The sequence below is a fragment of the Meriones unguiculatus genome (genome assembly GCF_030254825.1).
Source record: "Meriones unguiculatus strain TT.TT164.6M chromosome 13 unlocalized genomic scaffold, Bangor_MerUng_6.1 Chr13_unordered_Scaffold_34, whole genome shotgun sequence".
Taxonomy (NCBI): domain Eukaryota; kingdom Metazoa; phylum Chordata; class Mammalia; order Rodentia; family Muridae; genus Meriones; species Meriones unguiculatus.
Genome location: NW_026843646.1, coordinates 2,685,704 through 2,711,921, shown reverse-complemented (window position 1 = coordinate 2,711,921; position 26,218 = coordinate 2,685,704). Strand labels below are relative to the sequence as shown.

At 41.2% G+C, this 26,218-nt stretch overlaps 1 protein-coding gene across 1 annotated transcript in view; it reads left to right on the top strand.

The window, feature by feature from the left end:
* The first annotated feature begins 15,949 nt into the window (after nt 1–15,949).
* The window catches only part of LOC132650904 (vomeronasal type-2 receptor 116-like), a 29,717-nt gene continuing 19,448 nt past the window's right edge, over nt 15,950–26,218 (top strand). Inside the window, exons 1-3 of the mRNA XM_060376236.1 lie at nt 15,950–16,078; nt 20,540–20,734; nt 26,079–26,190. Coding sequence (XP_060232219.1) covers nt 16,008–16,078; nt 20,540–20,734; nt 26,079–26,190 — 378 coding nt within the window. The 5' untranslated portion in view covers nt 15,950–16,007. The remainder of the gene's footprint in view (nt 16,079–20,539; nt 20,735–26,078; nt 26,191–26,218) is intronic.

Sequence of the window (26,218 nt, the reverse complement as noted above, 5' to 3'; positions counted from 1 at the left end):
GTGCCACCAAACCTGGCTCAGATTTTTGTTTGAATCTTATTTTTTGTTTTGCTTTGTTTTGAATAGCGGGTTTCTCTGTGTAGGCCTGTCTGTCCTAGACTCTCTGTCAACCAGGCTGACAATGAACTCACAGAGATTGGCCTGTGTCTGATTCTTGTGTACCTGGATTAAAGGCTTATGTAATCACATTTGGCAAGAACTTAGACTGTTAAGAATTTTTTTAGGAGGGTTTTTTTATATACTAAATTTTTTATAAGATTTATGAGTGGGTGGATGAAGGGACCTCTGATTATATTATCTCTGTGTGTGTGTGTGTGTGTGTGTGTGCACAGACATTAAATCAGACATCCCTGACGTCCTCACAATCCTTTTTTGATCAGAGCTTTTGTTCTCCTTATTAAATTTTATTTTATTTTTTTTAGAAAAGTATCTCTTAGCCTTCCTGTGTATAAGAGGGAGTCAGATGCACTGGAACTGGATTCACAGACAGTAGTAGATGTTGGGAATTGAACCTAGGTCCATCTGGAGCAGCAGGCACCGCCGTAACGACTGAGCCATCACTCCAGCAGTGCGTCATGTAATTTTAAAAATGGAGTATTAATCACTGTCACACAAAATAGCTACAATTCATCTGACAGTGGGATTTTGAGGTGAAAAACGCTCAGAGACCGCCTGCCACTGCCTGCTCTGGGACGACGGGGTGTGCCGCCACACCCAGCTCTTTAAAAATATATTTAAAAGGGATTTATTACCTGTGTCTGATTGACGTAATCAAAGTTGCAGAGACACAAAGACCCTTCACAAGCTACTGGCACTGAAATTAGCAGCAACCTCTTCTCTAGCTCCCAGGGACTGGACATTTTTTACTGTAGCAGCAGCAGGAGCAGCAGCAAGAGCAGCAGCAAAGTGTGCTGAATTCTGGGACAGGGGCGGGGCGATGACGTCACAATGCACCTGGACAATCTTATCCCAGGGAGACTATGGCGTGCCAGGGAGATGCACAGACGCCTAGTATAGGGGAAAGGCCTTGTGTGCTCCGAGGACGACGATGTGTCAGAGCAGCAGCAGAGTGAAGAGCAGCTATTGGCCTCCTCGTCAGCCAGCGGCGAGGGAAGCTGTGGAACGCCGGCCCATGATGTTGGAAACCGCACGCGGTGAATCCTGGGATTTGTAGTTGGCACCCTGGCCCAGGCCCTTGACGCAGGGAGGCGTGACTGCAAGCAATCCCAGCACGCGTCGCGCCGCCTGGACGCCATTTTTATACTTCTCAAGTACAATCCCAGAAGTCCTTGCTCTGAGCCATGTTTGTAGTTCTCAGGTAGGAGGCCCTCTGCTGCAATGCATCTTTTGGGATTGTTGTTACTTCCCTGAGCCTCCAGCGCTCCGAAGTGGGAAACAAAGGTCTTCTGTGACTAGAAGCTTTGTATCCCCGGGGTCAGGGAGATGGCAGGAAGTGGGAAGGTGGGGAAGGAGGGTGACCGCCGAGCCTCCAAGCCCAGAAGTCTCTGCTCTCCAAGGGCGGATAAGGAATCGAAGCCGGAAGTGGCGGGACTTCCGTGACAGGTGAGCCAATATCCGGACCGTTTTCCCAGATCAGCATCCTTCCTATCCCAAGCTATTTGACAGAGTTCCACATCACGATCACAGGCGGGGTGGCACCGAGGTTCCCCGACTCCCTCCTACCCACTGCCCAGTGTCCATTCATCTGACTGCCAGGAGTCCTGGAGCAACTCCTGCCTGGGGCAGAACCACAGGGGGATGGCGGGAGAGAGGAACTTCTGCCATGTCAGCATGCACCCTGGGGGAGACTGGTGAACTCCGCCCTCACCCCTAACCCTCGGGGATCGGGTTGTGCACTACCTTGTATAGGGTGTTCTGGCGCCCTTTTCTGGACTGTGGATGCACGAGCAGGCAGGACACTATAAATAGTGCTTAGGGTGCTGGATGCTGAGTAGGTAAGGTGCTCTGTCATTAATGGTTAGGTTGTTGGGGAATTATTAAATACGGATCCTGCCACTTCTTCTGGCCTGAAGGCATATACTCATGCTGAACAATGTACAAATAGTGCTTAGAGTACTGGGCCTGAGTAAATAAAGTGCTCTGTACTTAGTGGTTATGGTTCTGGGGACTTAGTTCATAAGGATCTAGGCACATCTGCTGTCCTGGACGCATACACACATGGGCAAAGAGAAAAAGTAAGAGGTGGAGGAAGGAAGGAAAGAAAGATGTATATGTTTGTGTTTTGTTTGGTTTTGTTACAGAAAATCACCCAGCTAATTGAAACATGGTACTATTTGGTGTTTATTTGCTGAACTTGAACCAACGTACACAGGTAAATGTTCAGGTATCCTGTAGTGGTATAAGTAATTGATGTTTTTCTGCATGGTGAATAAAATATTTTGAGCCGGAAGGAAGCTGTGGAACATGGCAAAGCAATACATTATATTTATTGTATCAAATAAAATGTATCAAATAAAAATGATTTGATGAACTTTTTCAGAGGAAGCTTCTCATATTCAAAAACAAGAACCATCCCTCTCTTAAATCATTTTCTCAAGGCACCAACACCCTCCCAGTACCTAGGAGATTCTTACTTCCATAAATTCTGGATTGACAATTTTGATTGCTCACCTTCTGCTTTCCTATGTGGAAATCATACACCATACCTAACAAATGGGAATAAGAAGGGAAAGGGAAGGGATGGAATGGGATAGAGAAGAAAAGGGAAGGGAAAGAGAAAGGAATGGAAGGGAAAGGGAAGGAAAGGAAAAAGAAAGGGGAAGGGAAAAGAAGGGAAAGGTAAGAAAGGGGAAAGAGAAGGGAAAGGAGGAGAGGAAGGGAAAAGAAGGGGAAAAGAAGGAGAAAAGGGAAAGGGAATGAAAGGGAAGAGAAGGGAAATGGAATGGAAGGGAAAAGAAGGAAAAAAAGGGAAAGGGAATAGAAGGGAAAGGAAAAGAAAGGGGAAGGGAAGGGCAGGGAAGGGAAGCAAAGGAAAGAGAAAGGGAAGAGAAATGGGAAGGGAAGGGAAAAGAAAAAGAAAAAAGGGAAAGTAAGGCAAGGGAGAGGAGAATGAATGGGATGGAAAAGTGAAGGGAAAGGAAAGGGGTGGGGAAGAGAAGGGAGGGGAGTGGTAGGAAGGGAAAGAAAAGGAAATTAAGAGAAAGGAAAGGTAGGAACAGAATGGGAAGGAAAGGAAGAGCAAAGATTATAGCTTTGTGGTAGTGTACATGTTTAGCATGGGTGAGGCACTGAATTCAATCAACACTGAAGGGAAAAGGGAGCAGTGCAAGGGTAAACTTATACAACATGGGTTAATCTCAGTGTATGAATCAAAGTGGAAAATAAGCCAAACATTTTTTTTAATATCTGATTTTATATATATGCCACTCTACAAAGAAGAAAATCATACAGACAGAAAGCAGATCTGTAACCAGGAGAAAACAAGGACAAAACAGGCTGAAAAAGAGCATAAGAGGACTTTTGTTTTGTTTTTCAAGACAGAACTTCTCTGTTTAGCCTTGGCTATCCTGGGATCTCTTTGTAGACCAGCCTGGCCTCAAACTTACAAAGATTTGGCTGCAGATGCCTCCCTCAGTGCTGGGATTACAGGCATGCCCTGCTTTATAAGACTACTTTTTATAGGGAAGAAAATGTACAATATCTTGGTTGTGATAGTGATTATACTAGTGTATATAATTGCTTAAAACCACTGAACTGTTTGCTTATTTTTTTGCACAAAGATTATGCTTGAATAAGCCATATAAATCATACAAAAATATAACAGTAAAAAGTATACATTTCACACTTCAGATTATAATGTATGCAACAGTGTGAGTTTCATTTAAAAAAACAAAAGGAAAGAAAGAAATCTTCCCTTTGTTCATGTGGTCAGAGAATGGCCAAAGCCAAACACATTGTATCAGAAACTGTGGGTCAAAGTTCAAGGAACAAACTGGCCTTGAGCATTAAGATGGAAAGGGAGTGAGGGTGAAGATGCCTAAATGTGAAGTCAGAGCATGAGCTGAATGAGAAGTGCATCCACAAAAACCATCATAAACACAAGCACCATCAGAGTACAAGCAAGTTGGTTAGACCCTGTGTGGTCGCCTCCTAACGTGGGTTCTTAGATCCAACAGGGCTGGAAGTGAGGGTAGGTCTGAGTCTGGAGCTCTGTGTCCCAGTACCCAAGTGGTAATCAATGGCATGTAATCATGTGTAGAGCAGGAGGCTAGAGCCTGGAGCCTCCTGCTCTAGGAAACCCAGAAACTTTTCTGGAGCTGAGTGTCCTGAGGTCATACCTGATATCTTACCCACAGTGGGGTTTCTTCCCGAAGGGGAGACAGAGTCTGGTGTTTTGGGGTTCACAGTTCTGTCTAGGATGGTGAGGAGAGCAGGTAGTCACAGGCAAGTTGCTCTGTGCTGGTGACTAGGTGCCTGCAGGAACCCAAGAACTTTTCCAGAGAACTGTTTTTTAAGGTGTGGGTCAGCTGAGTGCCCTGATGTTGGACCTGATGTTTCCCTCACTTAGGGTTTCCTCCAGACAAGAAAACCCAGTCTCTAGTGCCCTGGGGAACATAATTCTGTTTAAGATGGTGAGTCAGGCCTGGAGGCAAGTCTCTGGGCTGGTGGCTGAGTGCCTGCTGGACCCTGGGACCTTCTCCAGTGATTGTTTGGGTAACCTGAGGTTGGTTCTTTCACTGTGGGGTTTTTACTACATTGTAAATACCTGTCTCTGGTGTTGTGGTGCTCACAATTCAGTTTGGGATGGTGATAAGAGCACTCAGGCATGTCGCTCTGGGATGGCAACCATGTGCCTGCAGGGACCCTAGAACTCTTCCAGGGTTTAGCTGGGTGATCTGAGAATGGACCAGGTTGCTTCCCACACCATGAGGTTTCTTCTCTCCTGGGAAACAAAATCGCTGGTGTTTTAAGTCCCTGTTGCAGCCTTCTTGGAGCCTATGTTATTTTTGTTTGTTTATTTTGTTTGTTTTTTTTAACAAGTATAAGAACTTGGTTTTTATCTCCAGATTCACAAAAAGGCAGACATAGCTCTGAGCAACTATAACCTCAGTATCCAGAAAGACAGAACTATCATTGAAGCTTGTTTGCTAGGTGACCAAACTATCTGAAATGGCAAGCTTCCAATGAGAACTGAGAGACCTAGTTTGAAGAAAATAAGAGTGATAGAACAAAAATTGGTATGCCTGAGGGGCATATACACTCTCATGTATATGTGCCATATTCGCTTATACAACACATACATCACATATAAATAAATTCTTAGTATAACAAAGATATACAAAGTTCATATATAAAAATTATATATGCATATAATTTATATATATATATATATAGTTGATACCCTGTAGGCTTACAAAAACTGGATTATTCTATATATATTAGTTAACTACTTTTAAATGTTGCTTATATTGCATTTTTATGTTTTGATTTATTATTTATTACAATTTATTTAGGTTGAATCCCAGCTGTATCCCCATCCCTCATCTTTTCCTGTCTCACCCTCCCTCCCTCTACTTTCAAAATGCCCCCAACTTCCCTCCCTCTATTTGCATAATGCTCCTCCCATGCTCCACTGATAGGGGAGGTCCTCCTCAGATTCTATCTGACCTAGGCTATCAGGTCTCATCAGGACTGGAGGCATCTTCTCTGTGGCCTGGCAAGGCTGTAACCCTCAGGGGGAGGTGATCAAAGAGCTGAACACTGAGTTTATGTCGGAGACAGGCCCTGCTCCCCTTAAGAAAGTACCAGCTTGGACACTAAGCTCCCTATGGCCTATGTCAGAGCAAGGGGTCTTGGTCCTCTTCATGTATAGTCCTTGGTTGGAGTATCTGTCTCTACAGGTCCCCCTGGACCCAAGTATTTGGCTGCTGTGGTGTCTTTGTGGAGATCCTTTCCCCTCTAGGTCTTTCTATCTCCCCATTCTTCCATAGGATTCAGTGAACTCTGCCCCAAAATTTGCTATGAATATCCACATCTTCTTCAATGTCCTGATGCATAGAGTCTTTAAGAGTTCCTCTGTGGTAGGCTAATGTCCTGATCCCTGCTTTCTCTCACTTCTGCTTCCAATGTATATCCCATATGCCCTTCTGAGCATTTTCCCTAGAGTATTCCTTGTTGTTCAGGGTATTAACTCTATAGTAGAAAAACCTGGCAGACACTGATTATATGTAATCAAATGAAAGTTTGTACAACCTGAGAAAACACAGTGTGTGCCACTGTTGTGATACCCTTGCCCAAGCATATGCATTGATCCATGAAAGCACAGATTGCTTAGAGGTGGCAGCTCAGCATACAACTGGGTTTTTCTAGTAAGGGGAACAGGGACTGTCTCTGACATGAACTCAGTGGCAGGCTCTTTGACCCCAAGGGAGGAACAGCCTTGCTAGGTCACAGAGCAGGACACTGCAGACAGTCCTAATGTGACCTGATAAACTGGGGTCAGATGGAAGGGGAGGAGGTCCTCCCTATCAGTGGACTTAGAGAGGATCAGGGAGGAGATGAGGGAGAAAGAGTGGGATTGGGAGGTATTGAGGGAGGGGCTATAGGGGAGATACAAAGTAAATCACCTGTAATTTAAATATATATATATATATATATATGTATATATATATATATATATATATATAACAACTAACCCAGGATACTAGCCATATAGTACATGATAATCTAGTACAACCCACAGACAGAGGGATCAAGAGAAGATATTTGATTCCCACTAAGAAGGGGAAATAAAATAGACATCACAGACATAGGAAGTGGAGGGAGAGAGGAAGTGAGTGGGAGAGGGGGTGAAAAGAGGAACAGGAGGGGGAAATCAGGTGTGGGTATAGTGGGGATGGTGGTGAGAGGGCTTGGGGAGAAGGGAAATTGGCATATCTGAGACAAGATGAATATCTGGAATATTGGAGGTGCCTGGGAAGATATGGGGGTGATCCTGGCTGAGTCTCCTAGCACCAGGGATATTGAGACTGAAGTGGACACATCCTGTAGCTAGTGGAGGGAGGGGGACACCAACGAACTCAGAAAACCCTCAACCAAAAATTTCTGCCTACAAGATATGCAGGGATAAACGATGGAACAGAGGTTGAGGAAATGGCCAAACAATGACTGGCATAACTTGAGACACAACCCATGCGAGAGACCCAACTTCTGACACTATTAATACTCAGCTATGCTTATAGATAGGAGACTAGCATAACTATCATCTGAGAGGCTTCAACCAAGAGATAATGGAAACAGTTGCAGAGACCCACAGCCAAACAAATATTAGGCAGAACTCGGGAGATTTGTGGAAGAATTAGAGGAAGGATTGAGGGAGCTGGAGAGGTAGGACACCACAAGAAGATATATATAGCTAGCTAACCTGGGGTCATGGCGCCTCATAGAGACAACCACCAACAAAAGAACATGCCTGGACTAGTCCCAGACCCCCTACACATATGAAAATGATGGGCTGCTTGTCCTCAAGTGGGTCCCCTAACTTCTAGAGCAGGGGCTGTCTCTGATTTGTACTCTGTTGCCTCCTTCTGGATCCCATTTCTCTAGCAGGGCTGCCCTGTCTTGCCTCAGCGAAAGAAGAGATACTTAATCCTGATGTAACTTTATGTGCAAGGTTGGTGGTGGCGTGTTATAGGGAAAATGGGTGCGGAAGTGGGACTTGGAAGAGAGGAAGGAGTGGGGTTGTAAGTGGGACATAAAATGAACAAATAGATAAATTAAAGAAGAAAAAATATAACTGACCCGTAGTCATCAAAAGTGACAAGATCATGAAAAAGATTAGGGAAATGTTCCATATTGAAAGAGACTAAAGAAATAAAGAAATAATGCAACACTTAAATGTACCAACTTCTTTCAACATTTATGTGAGTAATAACATAGTCAACAAAACCCAAATAACATGGAATACTGTGTCAGTGTGAATTTCCTGTTTTGATAACTGCACTGTTATTATGTAGGACAACATTCTTGTTTGTATAAAATTGACAATAAAATATTCTGAGTAACAGGACATAAGGTCAGCAGCTTCCTTTCAAAATGTCCAAAGTAAAATAACCATTAACTGTGTACCATACTTGGAACATTTTTCAAGTTTGTTATTGTTTCAAAATTGTTGTAGGGGAAGCTGGGCGTGGTCTTTAACCCCAGCACTTGGGAGGCAGAGGTAGGTTCAATGCCAGCCTCATCTACATAGGGAACCCAGGACAGCCAGGGCTCTATAGAGAGAATTTGTCTCAAAAAAAAAAAAAGGAAACAAAACAAAACTAAATAAAATTGTTGTAGGGGGAAGAACAATGCAACTAAAAACAAGATTGAAAACAAAACTGATTCTCCACACTGGCAGTCCCGGTAAGGCTATGTCTGTAAGAGACTGAAAAGTGAAATGACATGACATTTTGAAGCAGCAAGAAGATTCTCTAAATACACCCCGAAGTCTTCGTTTTTTAGTGTGTGTGTGTGTGTGTGTGCATGATGCAGGTGAAGCATGCATACTAGGGAACACATAGGAAGCTCAGAAGACAACTCTTTGTGATCACTTCTTGCCTTCCACCTTTTCATGAAATCAGATATTGAATTCAGGTCTCCAAGCTTGCCCAGCAAGAGCCTTTATTTCCTGAGCCATCTCACTGACCTGAAAGCAATTCTCTTAAATGACCTTAATTAGGTAGTAGTGAGAAAAAAATTGTGAAGGATCCCTTCTCTTAAACAAATTCTTAGGGATGGATAAATAATAAAGAGATGAGTAGAACAGTGGTACTCTAGGGCTACCAACGACTAACAATCAGCAAAACACAACCTAAGCACCTCCTGAGACGAGAGGCTACAGGGCTGGTAGCTAAAATTCCTTGCAAGGGTAAAAGTGGAATTAACCTGAAATAAAAGAGGTTTCCCCAGCTCTACAGTAACCTTGTTATTATGTCCTGGTTATCTATACATAGCAACACAAAGAGATACAAATAGAAAAATAAGCCCACATGAACCCTGTATTCTCCTGGTTGTGCAAGTCCATCAAAGTATAAACAGCAATGTATCTGCCAAACTGTTCCTTATGAAGAATTCTCTGATGAATAAGGGGAACAATCAAATCACGTGAAAGCTAAGTGAGAGAGAGCACCTGCAGTGGTTGGCTGGCTGTCTTTTATTTAAGAAGCATCATTTCATTCTGGAATGCCGGCACATACATTCTGAAACAATGTTCCTAGAAATGTGCACGGATCCTGTCGCCTTTTCCAGTACATTCATTAAACTGGGATGTCCAAGCTCCCCCACCCCACCCCACCCCACGCAGCACTGGACTCTCTGCATGTTCTTTCCTGGCGAACTGGCCCCAGCGTTACTCTTCAGTGTGCTCCTTCCCTCCCAACCCCAGCGGCCCTAGGGCGCGGTCCCGGGTAACAGCAGCCTCCACAGAAGCTCTTCGCAGAACACCCGCAGGCTCTCCCGACCCGCCCAGCCCGCCAGCCCCTGGATGCAAAGCTGAAGCCTCGCCCCGTGACCGCCATCCCGCGGGTCCCTCACAGACGGCCACCGCCAGCCAAGCTCAACCGTTGGGCGATGGCGGACACCCATGGACCCGCCGCTTCTCCACCGCGGGACCCAACCCTCTTGCCTCCCCGCCTCCCAGTCACGACGCCCCGCTCCGCAGAGGCTACTGGATGGCAGAGGCGGATCACGGGAAGAACGGAGGCGGAGCCCTGGACGGAGACGGGGGATGAGCCCGGGAACAACGGGAGGCGGAGCCCTTGCTGGTAAAGGCGGAGCCCGGGGAAGGAGGGAGACATAGCCCGGGGTCGGGGACGGAACCGAGGAGGGCAGAGGCGGAGCCTGGTAGGGCGGGGGCGGAGCCCGGGAGACAGAGGCGGAGCCCAGGGCGAGGTGGGGGTAGAGCCCTGGGATGGAGGGAGGAGCCCAGGGCGGAGGCGGAGCCTGAGGTGGAGGCGGAGCCCAGGCGGCGCCCGCCCCACACCCTTACCTGGCTTCTCCAGGTCTCAGCCTACCACGTTGAAGTCGTCCACTAGCAAAGCCCGGACCGCCGCCACCGCGCCTGGGAAGAGGGTTCCCGTCGCCGCCCTCGCCGCCGCCGCCCACCAGGCCTGGGAGGAGCTCAGCGTTTTTCCTTCAGCGTCTGTAGCCATAGCAACGGCGCTTCCGTCACGCTTGACAATGGAAGCGCGCACTGCGCCTGCCCTGCGCCTGCCCTGCGCCTCGCGCCCGCCCCTCCCCCGCCCCACCCGAGAGGGCTCGGCCTTCAGGTTCCTCCGTGGCCACTGGGACCCGAGGCTTGGGAAGTGGGCGGCCGGGCGCATTCTTGCCACCAAGGCCGAGCTCTTAGAAGCCGGGCCTCTGCTTCAACGCCCCCCTCCCCTATTCTTTATTTTCTTGTATCAGGGGTCTTTCCTTCAGCCTTCTCTCTCCCTTTTGCAGTGCGGGGAGAAGGGCATGGAGGGGTGCGGGGTCACTGGAAAGTTTGCTCTTTTCTGCTGCTTGCTTGCCACTGGCAGCAGGGAGGAGATTCTCTCGCCCTCGGCTGGAAGCTTGGAATTTGCATCGCCCAGACTTTCTGGCTGCACGTTTTTTGTTTATGTTGTGCAGATGGGAATTTTAGAAACAAGCCACCGAGCTGGCGGGGGAGGAAAAGACTTGTGCAATCTTCAGAGGCACCTATGGTTTCTGGGATATCTGGGCTAGGGGCGGTTAGCTTGGGCTTTCCTCTGAGTGCCCAAGAGAGTTGGGTTCTTCCTAGGAACAGGGCATCAGGGCATCCCAAGGATCCTCCTGAAATGGTCCTGTCTCTCCCCAGGGAGACCTGAACACCTGAATTTCACTGGTTTTTTTTTTTTTTGTCTCAAAGTTCTGGTAGCTGAAGCAGGTATTAACTTCCAAGTTGCTCTATTGCAAAAGGGCAGTCAGATAAATTCGTGGGGCTCTTTGTCCAGTCTAGAGATTATCCTAGTCGATTGAGTTTATTTTTTTATTTCTTTTTTAATTTTTTTAATTTTCATTAGTTACAATTTATTCACTTTGTATCCCCCCTGTAGCTCCCTCCCTCCTCCTCTCCCAATCCCACCCACCCTCTCCTTCTCCACCCATGCCCCTCCGACAGTCCACTGATAGGGATGGTTTTCCTCCCCTTCATTCTGATCCTAGTCTATCAGGTCTCATAAGGACTGGCTGCATTCTCTTCCTCTGTGGCCTGGTAATGCTGCTCCCCCCTCAAGGGAAGGTCATCAAAGAGCAGGCCAATCAGTTCATATAAGAAACAGTCACTTTTCCCAAAATATCCACTACTAATGTTTTCAGATTTGGCTGGCATAACGCTTGGATGAGTTTACTTTCTCACTTCTTAATGATTATGAAGTTTTAGTAGTAGAATATGTATGCAAATTAAGACTGAAGTTTTCGGGACCTTTGGTTTAGAAATTATTTTAGTGAGGACATCATTTGCTGGGGGGGGGTTATCCTTAATATATTGTATATAGTAGATGCCAATGTGCTTAGCACGACACCTAAACCCTCTGCCAATGACTAGCTTTCTCAAGCAATTGGCACAGTGAATTCAGATGGCACTAACCACTCTGGTGACTGCAGGGAATTTGAAACTCCTCCAGAACTCGTCTCATCCAGGAAGGGTTTGGATGAATTCCTCCGCAAAGGTTCCTGGGTTTGTCTGAGCTTGGAGAGCATCTCTGGAGAGGAGGAGGGGGTCTTCCTTTCCTCATCCTTAGTGTATCTCATCATCTAACTGTGCAGGCCTGACCTGGGTGCATTTGCCATTTATAAAACCCATGAGGATGTGCATTTGTGGCCTGTGGTCTCCTTAAATGCCATAATCACTATGACACTATTCTATCCTATTCTAATCTGATTACTATAATCCTAGAGAAACTTGTTTTTTTTTTTCAGAAGTCCCAACCCAAACGTGAAGTTGTTGTCATATGCAGCCAATATGGGGGAAGGGGATTGGGTGGAGTGGATAGGGTGTGTCTATGTGTGCTCAATGCAAGATTTCTTTGCCTGATAAGAAACAGAGAATTCAGAAAACCTCACCGCTGGCTAGGGAAAGCAGTGGAAGTTGATTGCTTTGTTTTCAATGGCTGAGTATTATCTTTTGTGTAAATGTGCCATGGTTTCTTTATCCATTCTTCAGTTGTGGGACATCTAGGTGGTTTTCAGACTCTGGCTACTACAAATAAAACTGCTATGAATGCAGCTGATTAGGTGTCCTTCTTGTAGAGGCTCTTTTGGGTATATATCCAGTAGTGGTATACCTAGGCCTTCCTAATTTTCTGAGAGAGCCCCAGATTGTTTTCCAAAGTGCTTGTAAAAGTTTACACTCACACCAGCAAGGAAAGCATGCTCCCCTTTGTCCTTATCCTCACCAGGATGTACTATAACTTGAGATTTTATCTTAGCCATTCAGACTGGTATGAGATGGAATCTCAGAGTCCTTTTGATTTGCATTTCTCTGATGATGAAGGAAGATGAGCATTTCTTTAAGTGTTTCTAAGCCATTCAAGATTTCGATGTTAAAAATTCTTTGTATACTTCTGTGCCAATTATTTAATTGGGTCATTTTTATTGGAGTTTGATTTCCTCGGTCCATTGTATAGTTTGGATATTAGCACTTTGTTGAAAATAGGATTGATGTGTTCTTTTCCTAATGTGTAGACTGACATTTAGTTTCATTGATATTGTTTCCTCCTTATAGAAGTTTTCAGTTTCATGAGGTCTCATTTATTAACTTTTGATCCTAGAGCCTGATCTGTTGGTGTTCTGTTCAGGAAGTTGTCTCCTGTACCAATGAGTTCAAGGCTCTTTCTAGCTTTCTCTTCAACAGATTTAGTGTGTCTGCAGTTATATTGAGGTCTCTGCTCCACTTGGATTTGCTATTTATTTCAGGGAGAAAAATATGTATCTATTTGCATTTTTCTACATGCAGAGATACAGTTAGACCAGCATGGTTTATTGAAGAGGCTGTCTTTTTCCATTGTACGGTTCCGGCTTCCTTGTCAAAAATCAATTGACCAAAGGTATGTGGGTTTATTTCTGGGTCTTTGATTCAATTCTATTGATCAACCAACCAGACTATCTCTATGCCAGTACCATGCAGTTTTTATTACTACTGCTGTGTGTTGTAGCTTGAAGTCAGGGATGGCGATAACTCCAGAAGTTCTTTTATTGTATAGGATTGTTTAAGCTGCTCTGTTTTTTTTTATTATTATTCCATATGAAGTTTAGAATTCTTCTTTCAAGGTCTGAAAAGAACAGTGTTGGTATTTTGATGTGATTATATTGAATGTGTAGATTGCCTTTGGTTAGATGACCATTTTCACTATGTTAATCTTATGGATCCAGGAAATTGGGAGATCTTTCCATTTTCTGACATCTTCATTTTCTTTCTTCAGACCATTGAAGTTCTTTTCATGCAGGTCTTTCACGTATTTGGTTAGAGTCACACCAAGATACATTATTGCATTTGTGGATAATATGAATGGTGTAGTTTCCTTAATTTCTTTCTCAACACATATGTCCCTTATGTACAGGAGAGTTACAGATTTTTTTTTTAAATTAATCTTGTATCCAGATACTTTGCTGAAGCTGTTTATCAGCTGTAGGATTTCTCTGGTGGAATGTTTAAGGTTGCTTACATACACTACCACCTCCTCTGCAAATAGCAATATTTTTACTTCTTCCGTGCTGATTTGTATGCCCTTGATCTCCCTCAGTTGTCTTATTGCTCTAGCTAGAACTTAAAGTACTATATTGAAGAGGAACAGAGAGAGTGGGTATTCTTCTCCTATCCCTGAATTTAGTGGAATTGCTTTGAATTTTTCTACATTTATTTATTTTCTACAATATTTCTACAATTATTTATTTTGATGCTTGCAAACAGCTTGCTGTATATAGCCGTTATTATGTTTAAATATAGACCTTGTATCTTTTTATCTCTCTAAGACTTTCATCATAATGGGATGTTGGATTTGGTCAAACATATTTTCTCCATCTAATGAGATGACCATGTGATCTTTTTCTTTAATTTTTTAATATGGTGGATTATAGTGATGACATTTTTTATGTTGAACCATCCCTGCATCCCCGGGATGATGTATATGATGTGTTCTTGGATTCAGTTTGTATTTTATTGAGTTTTTCGCACGGAAGTTCATGCATGAAATTGGTCTGGAATTATCTTTCTTTGTTGGATCTTTGTGTGGTTTAGGTGTCAAGGTGACTGTGGCCTCATAAAATGAATTTGGCAGTGTTCTTTCTGTTCCTTTTTGTGGAACAGTTTGAAGAGTATCTGTATTAATTCTTTTTTGAATGCCTGACAGAATTCTGCACTAAAACCATCTGGATCTGTGCATTTTTTGGTTGGGAGATTTTTGATGATTCCTTCTATTTTCTCAGTGGTTATTAGACTGTTTAAACTTTTTCCTGATCTTAATTTGTCTTCAGTAGGTGAAATCTATTCAGAAAATCAATTTTATTTTGCTTTAGATTTTTGAATTTTTTTTTTTTTTGTAATACAGGCCTTTGAAGTAAGTCCTAATGATTTTTTTTTATTTCCTCATTGTCTGTAGTTATGTCCCCCTTTTTGTTTCTGATGTTGTTTATCTGGATACTTTTCTCCTGCCTTTCAGTTACTTTGGCTAAGTGTTTGTGTATTTTGTTGATATTGTCAAAGAACCAGTTTTTGTTTTATGGATTCTTTGTATCAGTCTCTTTGTTTCCAATGTATTGATTTAAACCCCAAGTTTGAATATTTCCTGTCAACTGCTCCATGTTGGTGTGTTTGCTTCCTTCTGTTAGAGAGCTTTTAAGTGTGCTGCTAAATTATTAGTATTGGATCTCTCCAATTGCTTTAGGAAGGCACTTCATTTATCAAAATGATGTAAGCTTTTCTATTAGCACTGCTTTCATTGTGTCTCATAAGTGTGGGTATGTTTTGCCTTCATTTTCATTGAAAACTAGAATGTCTTCAGGACTGGCTGCAAAGCCCTCCTCTGTGGCCTAACAGGACTGCTCCTCCCTTTGGGGGTGGGGAGGCCAAAGAGCCAGTCATTGAGTTCCTTTTAGAAATAGTCCTTGTTCCCCTCACTTTGGGAAACCAATTGGTTACTGAGCTACCACAGGCTATATCTGAGTGGAGGTTCTAGGTTATATCCATACATGGTCCTTGGTTGAATGTCAGTCTCAGAAAAGACCCTGTGCCCAGATATATTTGGTCCTTGTGGAGCTCCTATCCTTTCCCCATCAGACTAACTCCCCTTATTTCTTATGATTCCCTGTACTCTGCCAAAGGTTTGGTCATGAGTCTTTGCTTTGAAAACACTGCTAGTTAGAGTCTTTCAGATGCGCTCAGTAGACTCCTGTCATACGTTCAATGCACATCCCATCTGTCTGATAAATGGGATGTGTCTGATCCTGATAAAACAGGATCAGATGAATGGGGAGGAGGTCCCCCCCATCAGTGGACTTGGAAAGGGGCACGGTGGAGATGAGGGAGGGAGGGAGGGAGGGACTGGGAGGGAATGAGGGATCGGGACACGGCTGGGATACAGAGTTAATAAAATGTAACTGATAAAAAAAAAATAAACTCAGCTGGCCTCAAAAAAAAAAAAGAAAACTAGAATGTCTTTTTTTTTCTTCCTTTGTTTCTTCTATGATCAAGTGTTTCTCTTGTTGTTGAAGTCTAGCTTTAATCCATGAATGTCTGATAAAATTCATGGAGTTATTTCAATCTTCTGAGTCTTCTTTTGTGACTGATTATATGGTCAAATTTGGAGAAGGTTTCATGAGCCGCTGAGAAATGTTCAATAGACAACTGGTAGGCCCATTTGATTCAAGATGTTTGTTAGTTTCTTTTTTCACCATTTACTTTCTGTTTTGATGATCTGTCCTTTGGAGAAAGTCGGTGCTGAAGTCTCTGACTATTAATGTATGAGATTCAGTGTGTGATTTAAACTTTAGTAATATTTCTTTTATGAATGATGATATCCTTACATTTCCATCACAGATGTTCATTATTGAGAGGTTGTAGTGGTGGATTTTTCTTTCGGTAAGTATAAAGTGTTCTTCCCCATCTCTTTTGATTAATTTTGATTAAAAACTTATTTTTGAGACATGAAAATGGCTACTTCATCTTGTTTTTTGGGTCAATTTGCTTTCAAAACCTTTTCCAGCCCTATACTCTGAGGTAAGGTTTATCTTTATTCATCATTATTTTTTAAAATACCTAAAAACAGTCTCTGTCTAGTATCCCTAATGACCTATCAAGGCACACACTCAGAAGAATTCTCTATAAGACAATACACAGCCAACACCCTTTCCTAAGATCCAGAGATGAAAATAAAAGTGAAGAAATTAAACACCATAAACCAAAAATTAGACAAGTCCAGATAGCAACAGCTAGAATCACAATCATGCCAAATCCAGATAACTAAACACCAGAGCGAAACCAAAATCATTAACACCATGACACCAAATCACCACAACCATCCTAGAGGAAATCAAGGTTATAACAGAGGATTTGGGTAAAACCTCAATGATGTCTGTGAAAACAAACAAAAAAGTGAAATAAAACACTGAAGATAGCTGAAGATATTTTATTACAAAAGGAATCAATAAAATTAAAAACTGAGATGTGCCTAGAAATAAAAACTGAAGAAGTCTAACAAAAACTCAAGTGATAAGCCTCATCAACACAGTCCAAAACATGAAAAAGACATTCTCATAACTAGAGAAAATACTCTTTCTTAATTTCTCATCCATCAGATTCTCTGTTTATTGATTTTACTGAGCTCTTCAATCTATTTTTTGGTGAGTTTTGTGCAGAGTGAAAAATAGGGATCTATTTTAATTATTTTACATGCATACTTCCAGATTGACCACAACAATGTACTGAAAATTCTTTTTTTTTTCAGTTGTCAATGAAAGTATGCTGGACTTTGTGTCACTAGCATACAACATGAGAATTTTTCCCGTGCTGCAAATCTGTCTAAACAATTGTCTAGCTATATTTTAGGTAATTGGACTGGAGAATTCGATACTATGATGGAGCAGCTGAGAGTGGCCATTGTCACAGTAAATTCTACCAGAGTGGATGCAGGACTAGCCACAGGATTATCATCATGGATTGCTGCAGCCATGAATCATCTGAAGGAATGGGCGGGCATAGGAGCGTTAGCAGGCCTTCTGGTGTTGGTCTCCTTGGTTTGCCTGTGGTATATATGCAAGATTAGAGTCTCACAACAGCGTAATGCAGCCATGATCATTTAGGCCTTTACAGCCATTGAAGCAGGACAGTTTCCCTGAGCATGGTTGGCTACCATAAAAAGCTAAAATGTTATGCTCAGGATGCGAGGCTAAGCACTGCACTCAGGGTCAGCTGCTTTGGACCCAGAGAAGAGCATGTCTGATGCATGCGGGTTGATGCCCCAGGTCCCGCCTCTGAGAAAAAGGTATTGGTCGGGTCTGATGCTCTTTGGGTGGATGACACCTAAATGAACATCAGTACAAAGTCCCAATTTATTTCTAATATCAGAGATCAGACCTCTACTCTTGCCTGATGCATCTAAAACAAAAAGGGGGAACTGTAGAGAGCTGTGGAATTCTATGCCTTAAAGATGGAGCTGGTTTCCCGCCTTCCACCTTCCCGATGGTGAGTGCTCTCTGTCACGAACAATTCCACATTTGGCTAAGGCTGAGGATCTGGCTTGCTTCCATGTATGTGGACCTATCTGCATTGCCCACGTGGCACGCTGGGGTTGGCTACCCAGAAGCTATTTAAGCTGTGGGCTGGCTTTCCCCAGGGTCAGATGATTGTTCAAGGTTCCTGAATAAACTGCATTGAAAAAAAAAAACCCAAAAAAAACTTCAGTCTCTGAAGAAAGAAATGGAAGAAGATATCAGAAGAGAATTCTTAAAGAAATAATTCAAATGGCTGAGGAACGTTTAAAGATATGCGAAAAGTCCATAATCATCAGGGAAATAGAAACCAAAAGTAGTTTGATATATGGTCTAAAGAGAGTCACATGGCTAAGAATATTCAGACATTGCTAGTAGGAGTACAAACATATTCTGCCACTAAGGACATCTTTGTGGCTTTTCCACAGCAAGATGGGGATTGTTCTACCTCAAGAACCAGCAATACCACTCTTTGGCATATATCCAAAGAATGTTTCATCCTTCCATGGAGACATTTGTGCAAACATATTTATGTTGCTCTAATCAGCACTTCCAGAAATTGGATATAACCCAGATGTCCATCAACAGAAGACTAGATAAAGAAAATGTGGACATTTGCACAACAAAATGTTACTCAGTCATTTTACAAAGTAAATTATGAAATTTCAAAGTAAATGCATATCTACAGGTAAACTAGAAAAAAATCAGTCTGAGTGTAATAACACAAGTTGAAAAATACAAATATCGCATGTATCTACTTACATCTTAATATTACTTGTAAAGTGAATGATAAGCAATCTATAGTACATAAAACCATGTAGGATACACACAGAAAAAAGGACTAGTGTTCGAGAAGAAGTAAATAGATCTCCCTAGGATAGGGCAATAAAATATTTATAGATGGAAAACGGGCTCATAAGAGAGAATCAGTTGGAAGTTGGGAGGCAAGGGGACATTAAGGAAAGTAATATGAAGAAAGACAGCTAAAATTAAATGTTATTTGAATGTTACTGTAGTAATCTAATCTAATTCCTAAGCAGAAGCAGAAGCTTCCTAAAATATATACATAACTGAAGGTGATCCAAACGAAAAAATAAAAGAGAATCCCAACAGGATGCCACTTGTCATCAAATGAGGATTCCAATACTTGGAATGGTTTATATCTACTTGAGGTGTTGGCCAAAGGAATCTTATGCGAATGCCTAAACAATGCAGACTTTTGTCAAGATTATAGTTTGCTCTCCACAAATGGATTGCAAGTCTTTATTGCTGAATACAGCACATAAACAACTCACTGAACATAGAGAAACTAAGCTGGTGTAGGTATATTTATCTATATCTAGGGAGATACACACATGTGTGTGTGTGTGCAATTTGTATACATTTTTTAAATTCCAGTAACCAAAATTGTATAAGATTACACATAGGAGACATTATTTTGTTTGTTTATATATAAGAATTAACATTACATCATTTTTTTCACATTCCTACCTTCAAAGCTTCTTGCAGTTTTAGCTCTTTTGAAATTTTATGGTCCTGTTTTCATGAATGGATTTTACATAAGTTAGATATCAATTTTGATTTGCATTATATTGTTTATATTGTATTATAACAATAATATATAATACAAAATTATATCACTAGTAAGTATGATAAATAATATTTCAGTAAATTAGAAAAAGTATGGAGATGAAGTGTTTTTCTTTTTGTTTGTTGTTATGAGACAGATGGCTGAGTTCAGCCATCTCAAGACATGTGCTGCCAGGTTCGAAACTAAATTCATATTTACAGGCTCCAAAACCCACTCCAATTCTGATTCTTCAGGTGATTCATGTATGACTTTTAATCAGGAAATAGTGTAAAGATGAAAGTGGCTGATAATCTAAACTAAGCACACAATTCATAAATTTGTTGCCTGTCATGACTTATATTGACTATGAGCAGCTTTCCCCCTCTTTTGATCCTGTATAATTCTGAATTTGGTGCCAGACGTCCAGGAGGAGGTCTGAATGCAAAAGCTGAGTTGAGAACCCTGAACCCAGGTGTCCTGCATAAGGCTGAGTCACTAGTGTTTACTTTCTTGGTCAAAACCCCATGTCCCTCCTCTAATCCACTGATAAGGGATGTCTTCCTCCTCTATCTTACTGTAGCTTATCAGGTCTCATCAAAACTGTCTGGATCTACTTTCCCTGTTGCTTAGTTTAGCCACCTTGACTAGTGGAAGTGATCAAAGAGCTATCAAACTGGTCAAAGTCTGACTGCCCCTGCTCCCCTTCCTAGGAGAAATCAAATGTTCAAACTACTCTCACAACAGCAATCCAAAACAAACAAGCTGTTTTTGGATGAACTACAATTTTGTCTCAGACTCTGGTCCTCTCCAAAGTCACTGTGGACCATGATGAAATCATACAGATTGTTGAAGAAAGAACCAAACATGTTTTTCACCCACATGGAGGAACCAGGTGTAGAGCCCCAGGGCTATGGGATTCTAAGAGTACATGGATGAGAAGAAAACAGAACAATAAAAAGACAGCAAATTCAGAGCAAGTCTGGCTACAGCAACAGAAATATCTCAGTACTGTGACCCTCAGATGTCTGGACTTTGCTGCAGTGTGTGTGCTGGCCTGTCATGAGAACCATTGTGTATGCACAGACTGAGAGCCTGAAGCAACAGTAGGAAGCAGCTGTAGCATTCAAAGTCTTCTCTGATATTGTTGAGGTCTGAGCCTGTTCCAAGTCCTAAGCCAATAATCTCCTTGGATCTGCCTTGACGCAGGGGTCTATCTCTGTGTAGTGAAGAACCTGACATGTCCCTTCCTTTGCTTTGCCTCAGCCTCCTCCTACAACCTGTGTATGCATCGATGGAGTTTCCTCTGTTCACTTGTGGTTATAAAGGAGAGACCAACACCTACATGGAGGCAGATGTTAACCTCGCTACATTTATTCCCATTTCCATCCCACTTGATCTATCACAATACCTCCATATCCTTTTTGACAGAAAACCAACTCTACTATGGAAGTTCGACCTGTGAGTACTTGCTTGAATGTGCTATGGTTGTTCTGGTTAAAAGATACTACATGACCTGCTAAACACATGTAATTCCATTGAGAATAATGAACTAGATACAGAACAATGTGAAAAACAGTTTCACATTTTTTTCTCCTTCATTGTGCCTCTGCAAACATTTCCACTTCTCATTGTTATGTATCCAGTGAGAAAGAAATCAGGGATAGAAAAAAGAACAACTTTTATGTCTGCCTCATGGTGTGTTTGCATGGTGAGACTTACATATTTTTGACACACTGACTGTAATATGTCAAGATAAGTTTCCATTCTTCTCAGGTCTATTTGGCCATCTAAATATCTTATGTTTGAATATCTGTTTCTTTCTAAAGACTTGGAGAGTTTCTGATAAAGTGAAATTGAATATCCCTATGTGCTCAGCACAAATATTAGAATCTCTGGTTTCATGTGTTCTGGCTTTAGTATCTTTAAAGTATCTCAGTGTTTAGACACTGTGGTGGTCATATTTATAACTTATTTATTTATCATTGATATTGTAATGGAGTGTTCTGAAATTCATGTCATTCATGCCTATATTCTGTCCTCTGCTTAGTTAGCTCTACTGAAAAACAGTGTTCTCTGATTTGATTGGAGGTTTTATGATTTTCATTTCCAACCTTTCTATCTGTCTTTCTCCTCCCTCACAATCTCAATTTTGTCTTGTGATTTGTTTTTTCTGGTACTCAGTCTTTCTTGTGTACAGCTGTTTATTCTATCTCTCATCCAAGTTCTGGTGGAGAATGCTGATTCTTTTCTCAATGACCAGTTGAATTCATTGCTTGGTTCTGTCTGCTTTTCTGTTGTTCATCTCTTTACTTTCTGAAGTATTCACCTGCCATTTTATCTCTCTAAGAAACTCTGAGATAGGTTGTTGGTTATTTATGATACTGTGGAGGACTCATTAGGCTTTTTCATATTACTGTTTTTCAGTTAATGCTATAATTGGTACATATGTTCATTAAACATCAATTTGGAGATTAAGTTGGTCCTTTGCTGAAAAGTACCTTCTTGAAACTTCAATATATATTTCCTTTCTGAGTAGGAAACAAACATACTAGCCTAAGGTCCTGGTAGTTTTATTATTATGGAGTATTTGAATAGAAAAAAAAAAAAAAAGAAAAAAACGCCCAGGAAGTCCAATTTATTCTGGAAGTAAAGAACTCTTTGGAATGCTTTTACAAGATAGAGAAACCATAGTTTAGTAGCCCACTTCAGCCGGAAAGAGAAGGAATCCCAACATAGGAGGAAGAAAAGAGCCCATTCTCGGAGATGGAGAAAAGACTGAATCATTAATTGACCGGTTCTTAATCTAGATTCTGTTTGAGCTGTGATAGGTGGATCAAGTCTCACCTCCTTGAAGTTTAAATCATAGTTTTTAAAGTTTACACACAGATATACAAGTTCTTAATATCTTAACATGACCACAATCTATAATCTACACTGAAATTCTCACTGTAGGAAAAGCAGGGAACAAGTGTCTGTAAACAGTTGGAGTAGACTGATGTTTTATGTTAAGCTTGGGCACCAAAAAACAATGGTTCTGGGATAAAAAAAACAAACAGCCTTTCTTCTATCTGCATATGTAATGACAGATAAGATTTCAGCACAATGAGAAACATTGAAGTTTGTCTTCAGCAGGAATAAAAGGACATTAAAATTTTGATCCTGTAACTGTGAGAAGTCTAGCCAGTGCTTTCACCTGGTGGTTTCCATAGTATATAAGAACTCCACTGATTAATATTTTAAAAATCTGAAATTTTAAACTCTTTAAGTCTCATTTTCACATACTTTAAACCACTTTCTCAGACATTTACAACTTGCATTTACATATCTTAAATCCCATTTTTAGACATTCAAACTTTCCATCAACTTTAAAGTGTTTGTTTCCCCCATTGATGCATTTACCAGGAGAAAGAGTCATTTGATAACTGGGAAAAATGATTGAAAAGTAAGTTCTTTTAAATGAAATAACCATAAAATATAAACTGTTAGGTATTAGTAGACTCAATTTGAATCTCATTTAAATCTAATTTTGTGAGATTAGATTTTTCAGTGTGAAGCCAGCAAGTTAATGCCTTCTTCAGCAGGGACTCTACATATCTGTAGAAAAGAACAAGGCCTGACTTTTGTGTATGATATGAACTGACCATGCAGCTGCAGCATTGTTCAGAGGAGCTGCCTAAAATTTCATAAATTCTGCTAAATTTCTATAGTGACAACCTGCTGTGAACATGGCAAGAGCTCTGAGAGGGATAAATTTGAGCAGGACGTATAATCCAAATGGCCTCTATATCAGTCAAAATGACAGAGACTTACTGAATATGTGGGCACCCAAGCTGGGGTCCTCCATTGCTTTCTCAAAGATTTTGTAGTTATCAGAGGTTGACAGTCTTTGGATGCCATACAGAACAACATGGTCTTCAGCTGCCACACAAGGCATCGTGACCCACCAAACATCAGACTTGTGAGGCCTGAGTTAATTTTTATGGAAAAGTAACCTACCTTGGCCAGGCACAGTAGAACATTTAACTTAACAATGTCCAAATGTTGGGCAGGGATTTATTGTTGGATGAAGCATGTGACAATTCATGGTTCAGTTGTCATCATTATCACAGTTGAAATATCATCAAAGGAAAGGCCATTTCTGCCTATCTTAGCTACCAACTAAAGATGTCTGGCAGAGAAATCATTTTCATTACATTCCTTAAATCCATACTCAGCAGAACTCTATGAGGGCCTTGAAGGAAAGCATCTAAATTATTGCCATATTTTTCACTTGAATATTTTATTAATTAATTCAATTTACATCTTGGTCATAGGCCCCACCCTCTTCTGCTCCCAATCTTACTCTCTCTCCCATTTCCTCCTCTACTATTCTGCCCCCTACTTACACACCCCAGCCCCTGTAGTCTTATGGTCACTGAGTTTGTGTTACTCCCTTATGGTCTGTTAGATCAGTTCCATCAGGGTAAAGTGACCAACAAACATAAAATATAGTAATGTCCACTCCACTAACTAGTAGGCCAGCATGAACCCTAATCAGCACATCAGCTACTTCTATGTAGAGGACCTAGTTTGAGATCATGCATTGTCCTTGGTAGATGCATCAGACTCCTTAGGAAACTCTGGGCCCTATTTGATTGGCCCTGGTGATATTCTTGTGGTATCCCTGTCACACAAATATAAATGAATAAGTATACAGGTGTAACCAACTAAATTGATTCTTTAGTCTTTAGTATCACTTTTATGTGATTGAAAAAAAACATAAGCCCTCGGCTCAAATGGAAAAAGATAGAATTTCTTCTATAAATTTGAATAAATTTGAGAGTCTGTGAATACAGTTTATGTTATCCCAAATTCCATCATACAATGTGGAAGCAGCTTCATGAATTTTCATAGTAACAATAAATAAAGAAAACTATAAATCCAATACATCACTGGAAACCTCAGAGAGGACATTAAACAGCAAAATGGGGCAAGTTATCATACAGGCCCAAGATGGCTATGTGATGTCATTCTCATCTTTTAGATTGGCAAAAGCCAGTAGAGTGCTGGGTTACTATATTCTAAAATGATTTTATTCATCAGCTATAGGATAGATAGATAGATAGATAGATAGATAGATAGAGATACAGATGCAGATATATATATATATATACATATATATATACATATATATATATATATATATATATATATATATATATATCATCTTAACCACAGAGGTGTCCAAGAAATGGCTACTCAGGTAGCCCACGCTATGGTAATGAGCCTTTCAAACTACAACATTGCAATCTTACCACATCAATGAACTTTTTATAGCCAGTCTTTGCAGACACTGCTCTGTCCAGGAATTTTCATGTATATATGTATATATTCCTACAATTCAATATTTAGTATGGTATAATCCTTGAGGAAGACTAATTGTCTTTCTCTCGGTTTTTGGTAATTGCCTGCTTTTGCCTGGTAGATTCTCTCTTAACAGAACATCTAGCCACAGATCCCAGATTAATGTAGTAAAACAAAATGGAATTTCTTCTTGATGATGGCAGATCAGAAGGCAGAATCCTTCCTTCAGTAGAACACAGTTGACTTTAGGCTAATGATTTCTGTTAAGCTCCCTCTATTAGGGTCACCCAGACTCTTATCTACCACAGGTTTTGAAAAAAAGCTTCTGAGGACCCATCCCCAAGTGCTGAAGGCTCTGTGTGACACAGTTCAACTAACCCACCTGCAACAAAGTTCCACTTTGTCCCATTGTGAGCACTTTTGTACTGTCTTAATGTACTTGGTGTTTTCTTTTTCATATGCTACTTTAACCTACTTTTCCCCCCTGCCTTACCTAGGAAACTCTACTCATTCATTTAATCTGCAAGCTTAGAGAAACATCTTTCTTTTACTACTTTTTTACTACTTTTTTAGTTTTTGTAAAGATTTATTAATTTTTACATTATGTTTATGAGTGTTTTGCCTACATGTTTGTTTGTGTGCCACTTATGTAAAGGGTCCCTTCAGAGGCCAGTGGAGGACATGGATCCCATAGAACTGTTGATACACACTATTGAAACCTAAAACTGGCTACTGTGACTTGAATCAGGGTCCTCCATAAGAGCAGCAACTAGTCATAACATATCATTTTTCAAACCCAAGAACACTATTTTGCACATGCTTATTTATTCTTATTTCATTTACTCAAGAGCTCACCTTCTTATATATATGTGAATACCACAGGTGTCCCTGGTGCCCAAAGATGCCAGAAAGGATCTTATGAACTGGACCTAAACATGTTTCCAAGGCCACCCTGTGGGCACTGAGATGCTAGCTTTTATTCAAAGTGATCTATCTATAGATAGATGCCCGGGCATCTGTCTATACCACAAAGAGACACTTTACCACTAGTAATGCACATAAACTTGTTAGAATTTTCATAAGTATGAAATTGAATCATTACAAAAGAAAAGGGTAGGAAGCTCTTTTTTATATTCCTAGTGAAACCTTAGTGACTCTTCTGTAACCCAGTGATTCCATGAGCTGAAATGTCATAAGCACATATGTATTCAGTAGTCATAAGATACAAACACGTGATATTTAATGCACACAATGTACACCAAAAATATATGAAACATTTAAACCTCTGAGAGTTTAGGAGCCGTTTGATGATGTTCCTGGGCTGTCATGAGCTTATTCACACAAGACTTACATGTCACAGGAAAAGTCAAAGGCTAGGATCTCTAGGTTCCTGTATTTGATAAAGACTTTTTTAGAAAAATGTACTGACAATACCCAACCTTTTGTTCCTCTGGTTTAGAGTGACTTGGAGAAACTATCAATATTTGCTGACCTTATACTTTGCCATTGAAGAGATAAATAAGGACTCAAACCTGCTTCCCAATATTACCTTGGGTTCCCACATCTACAATGCTTTTAATTCTAACAAAATAACCTTGG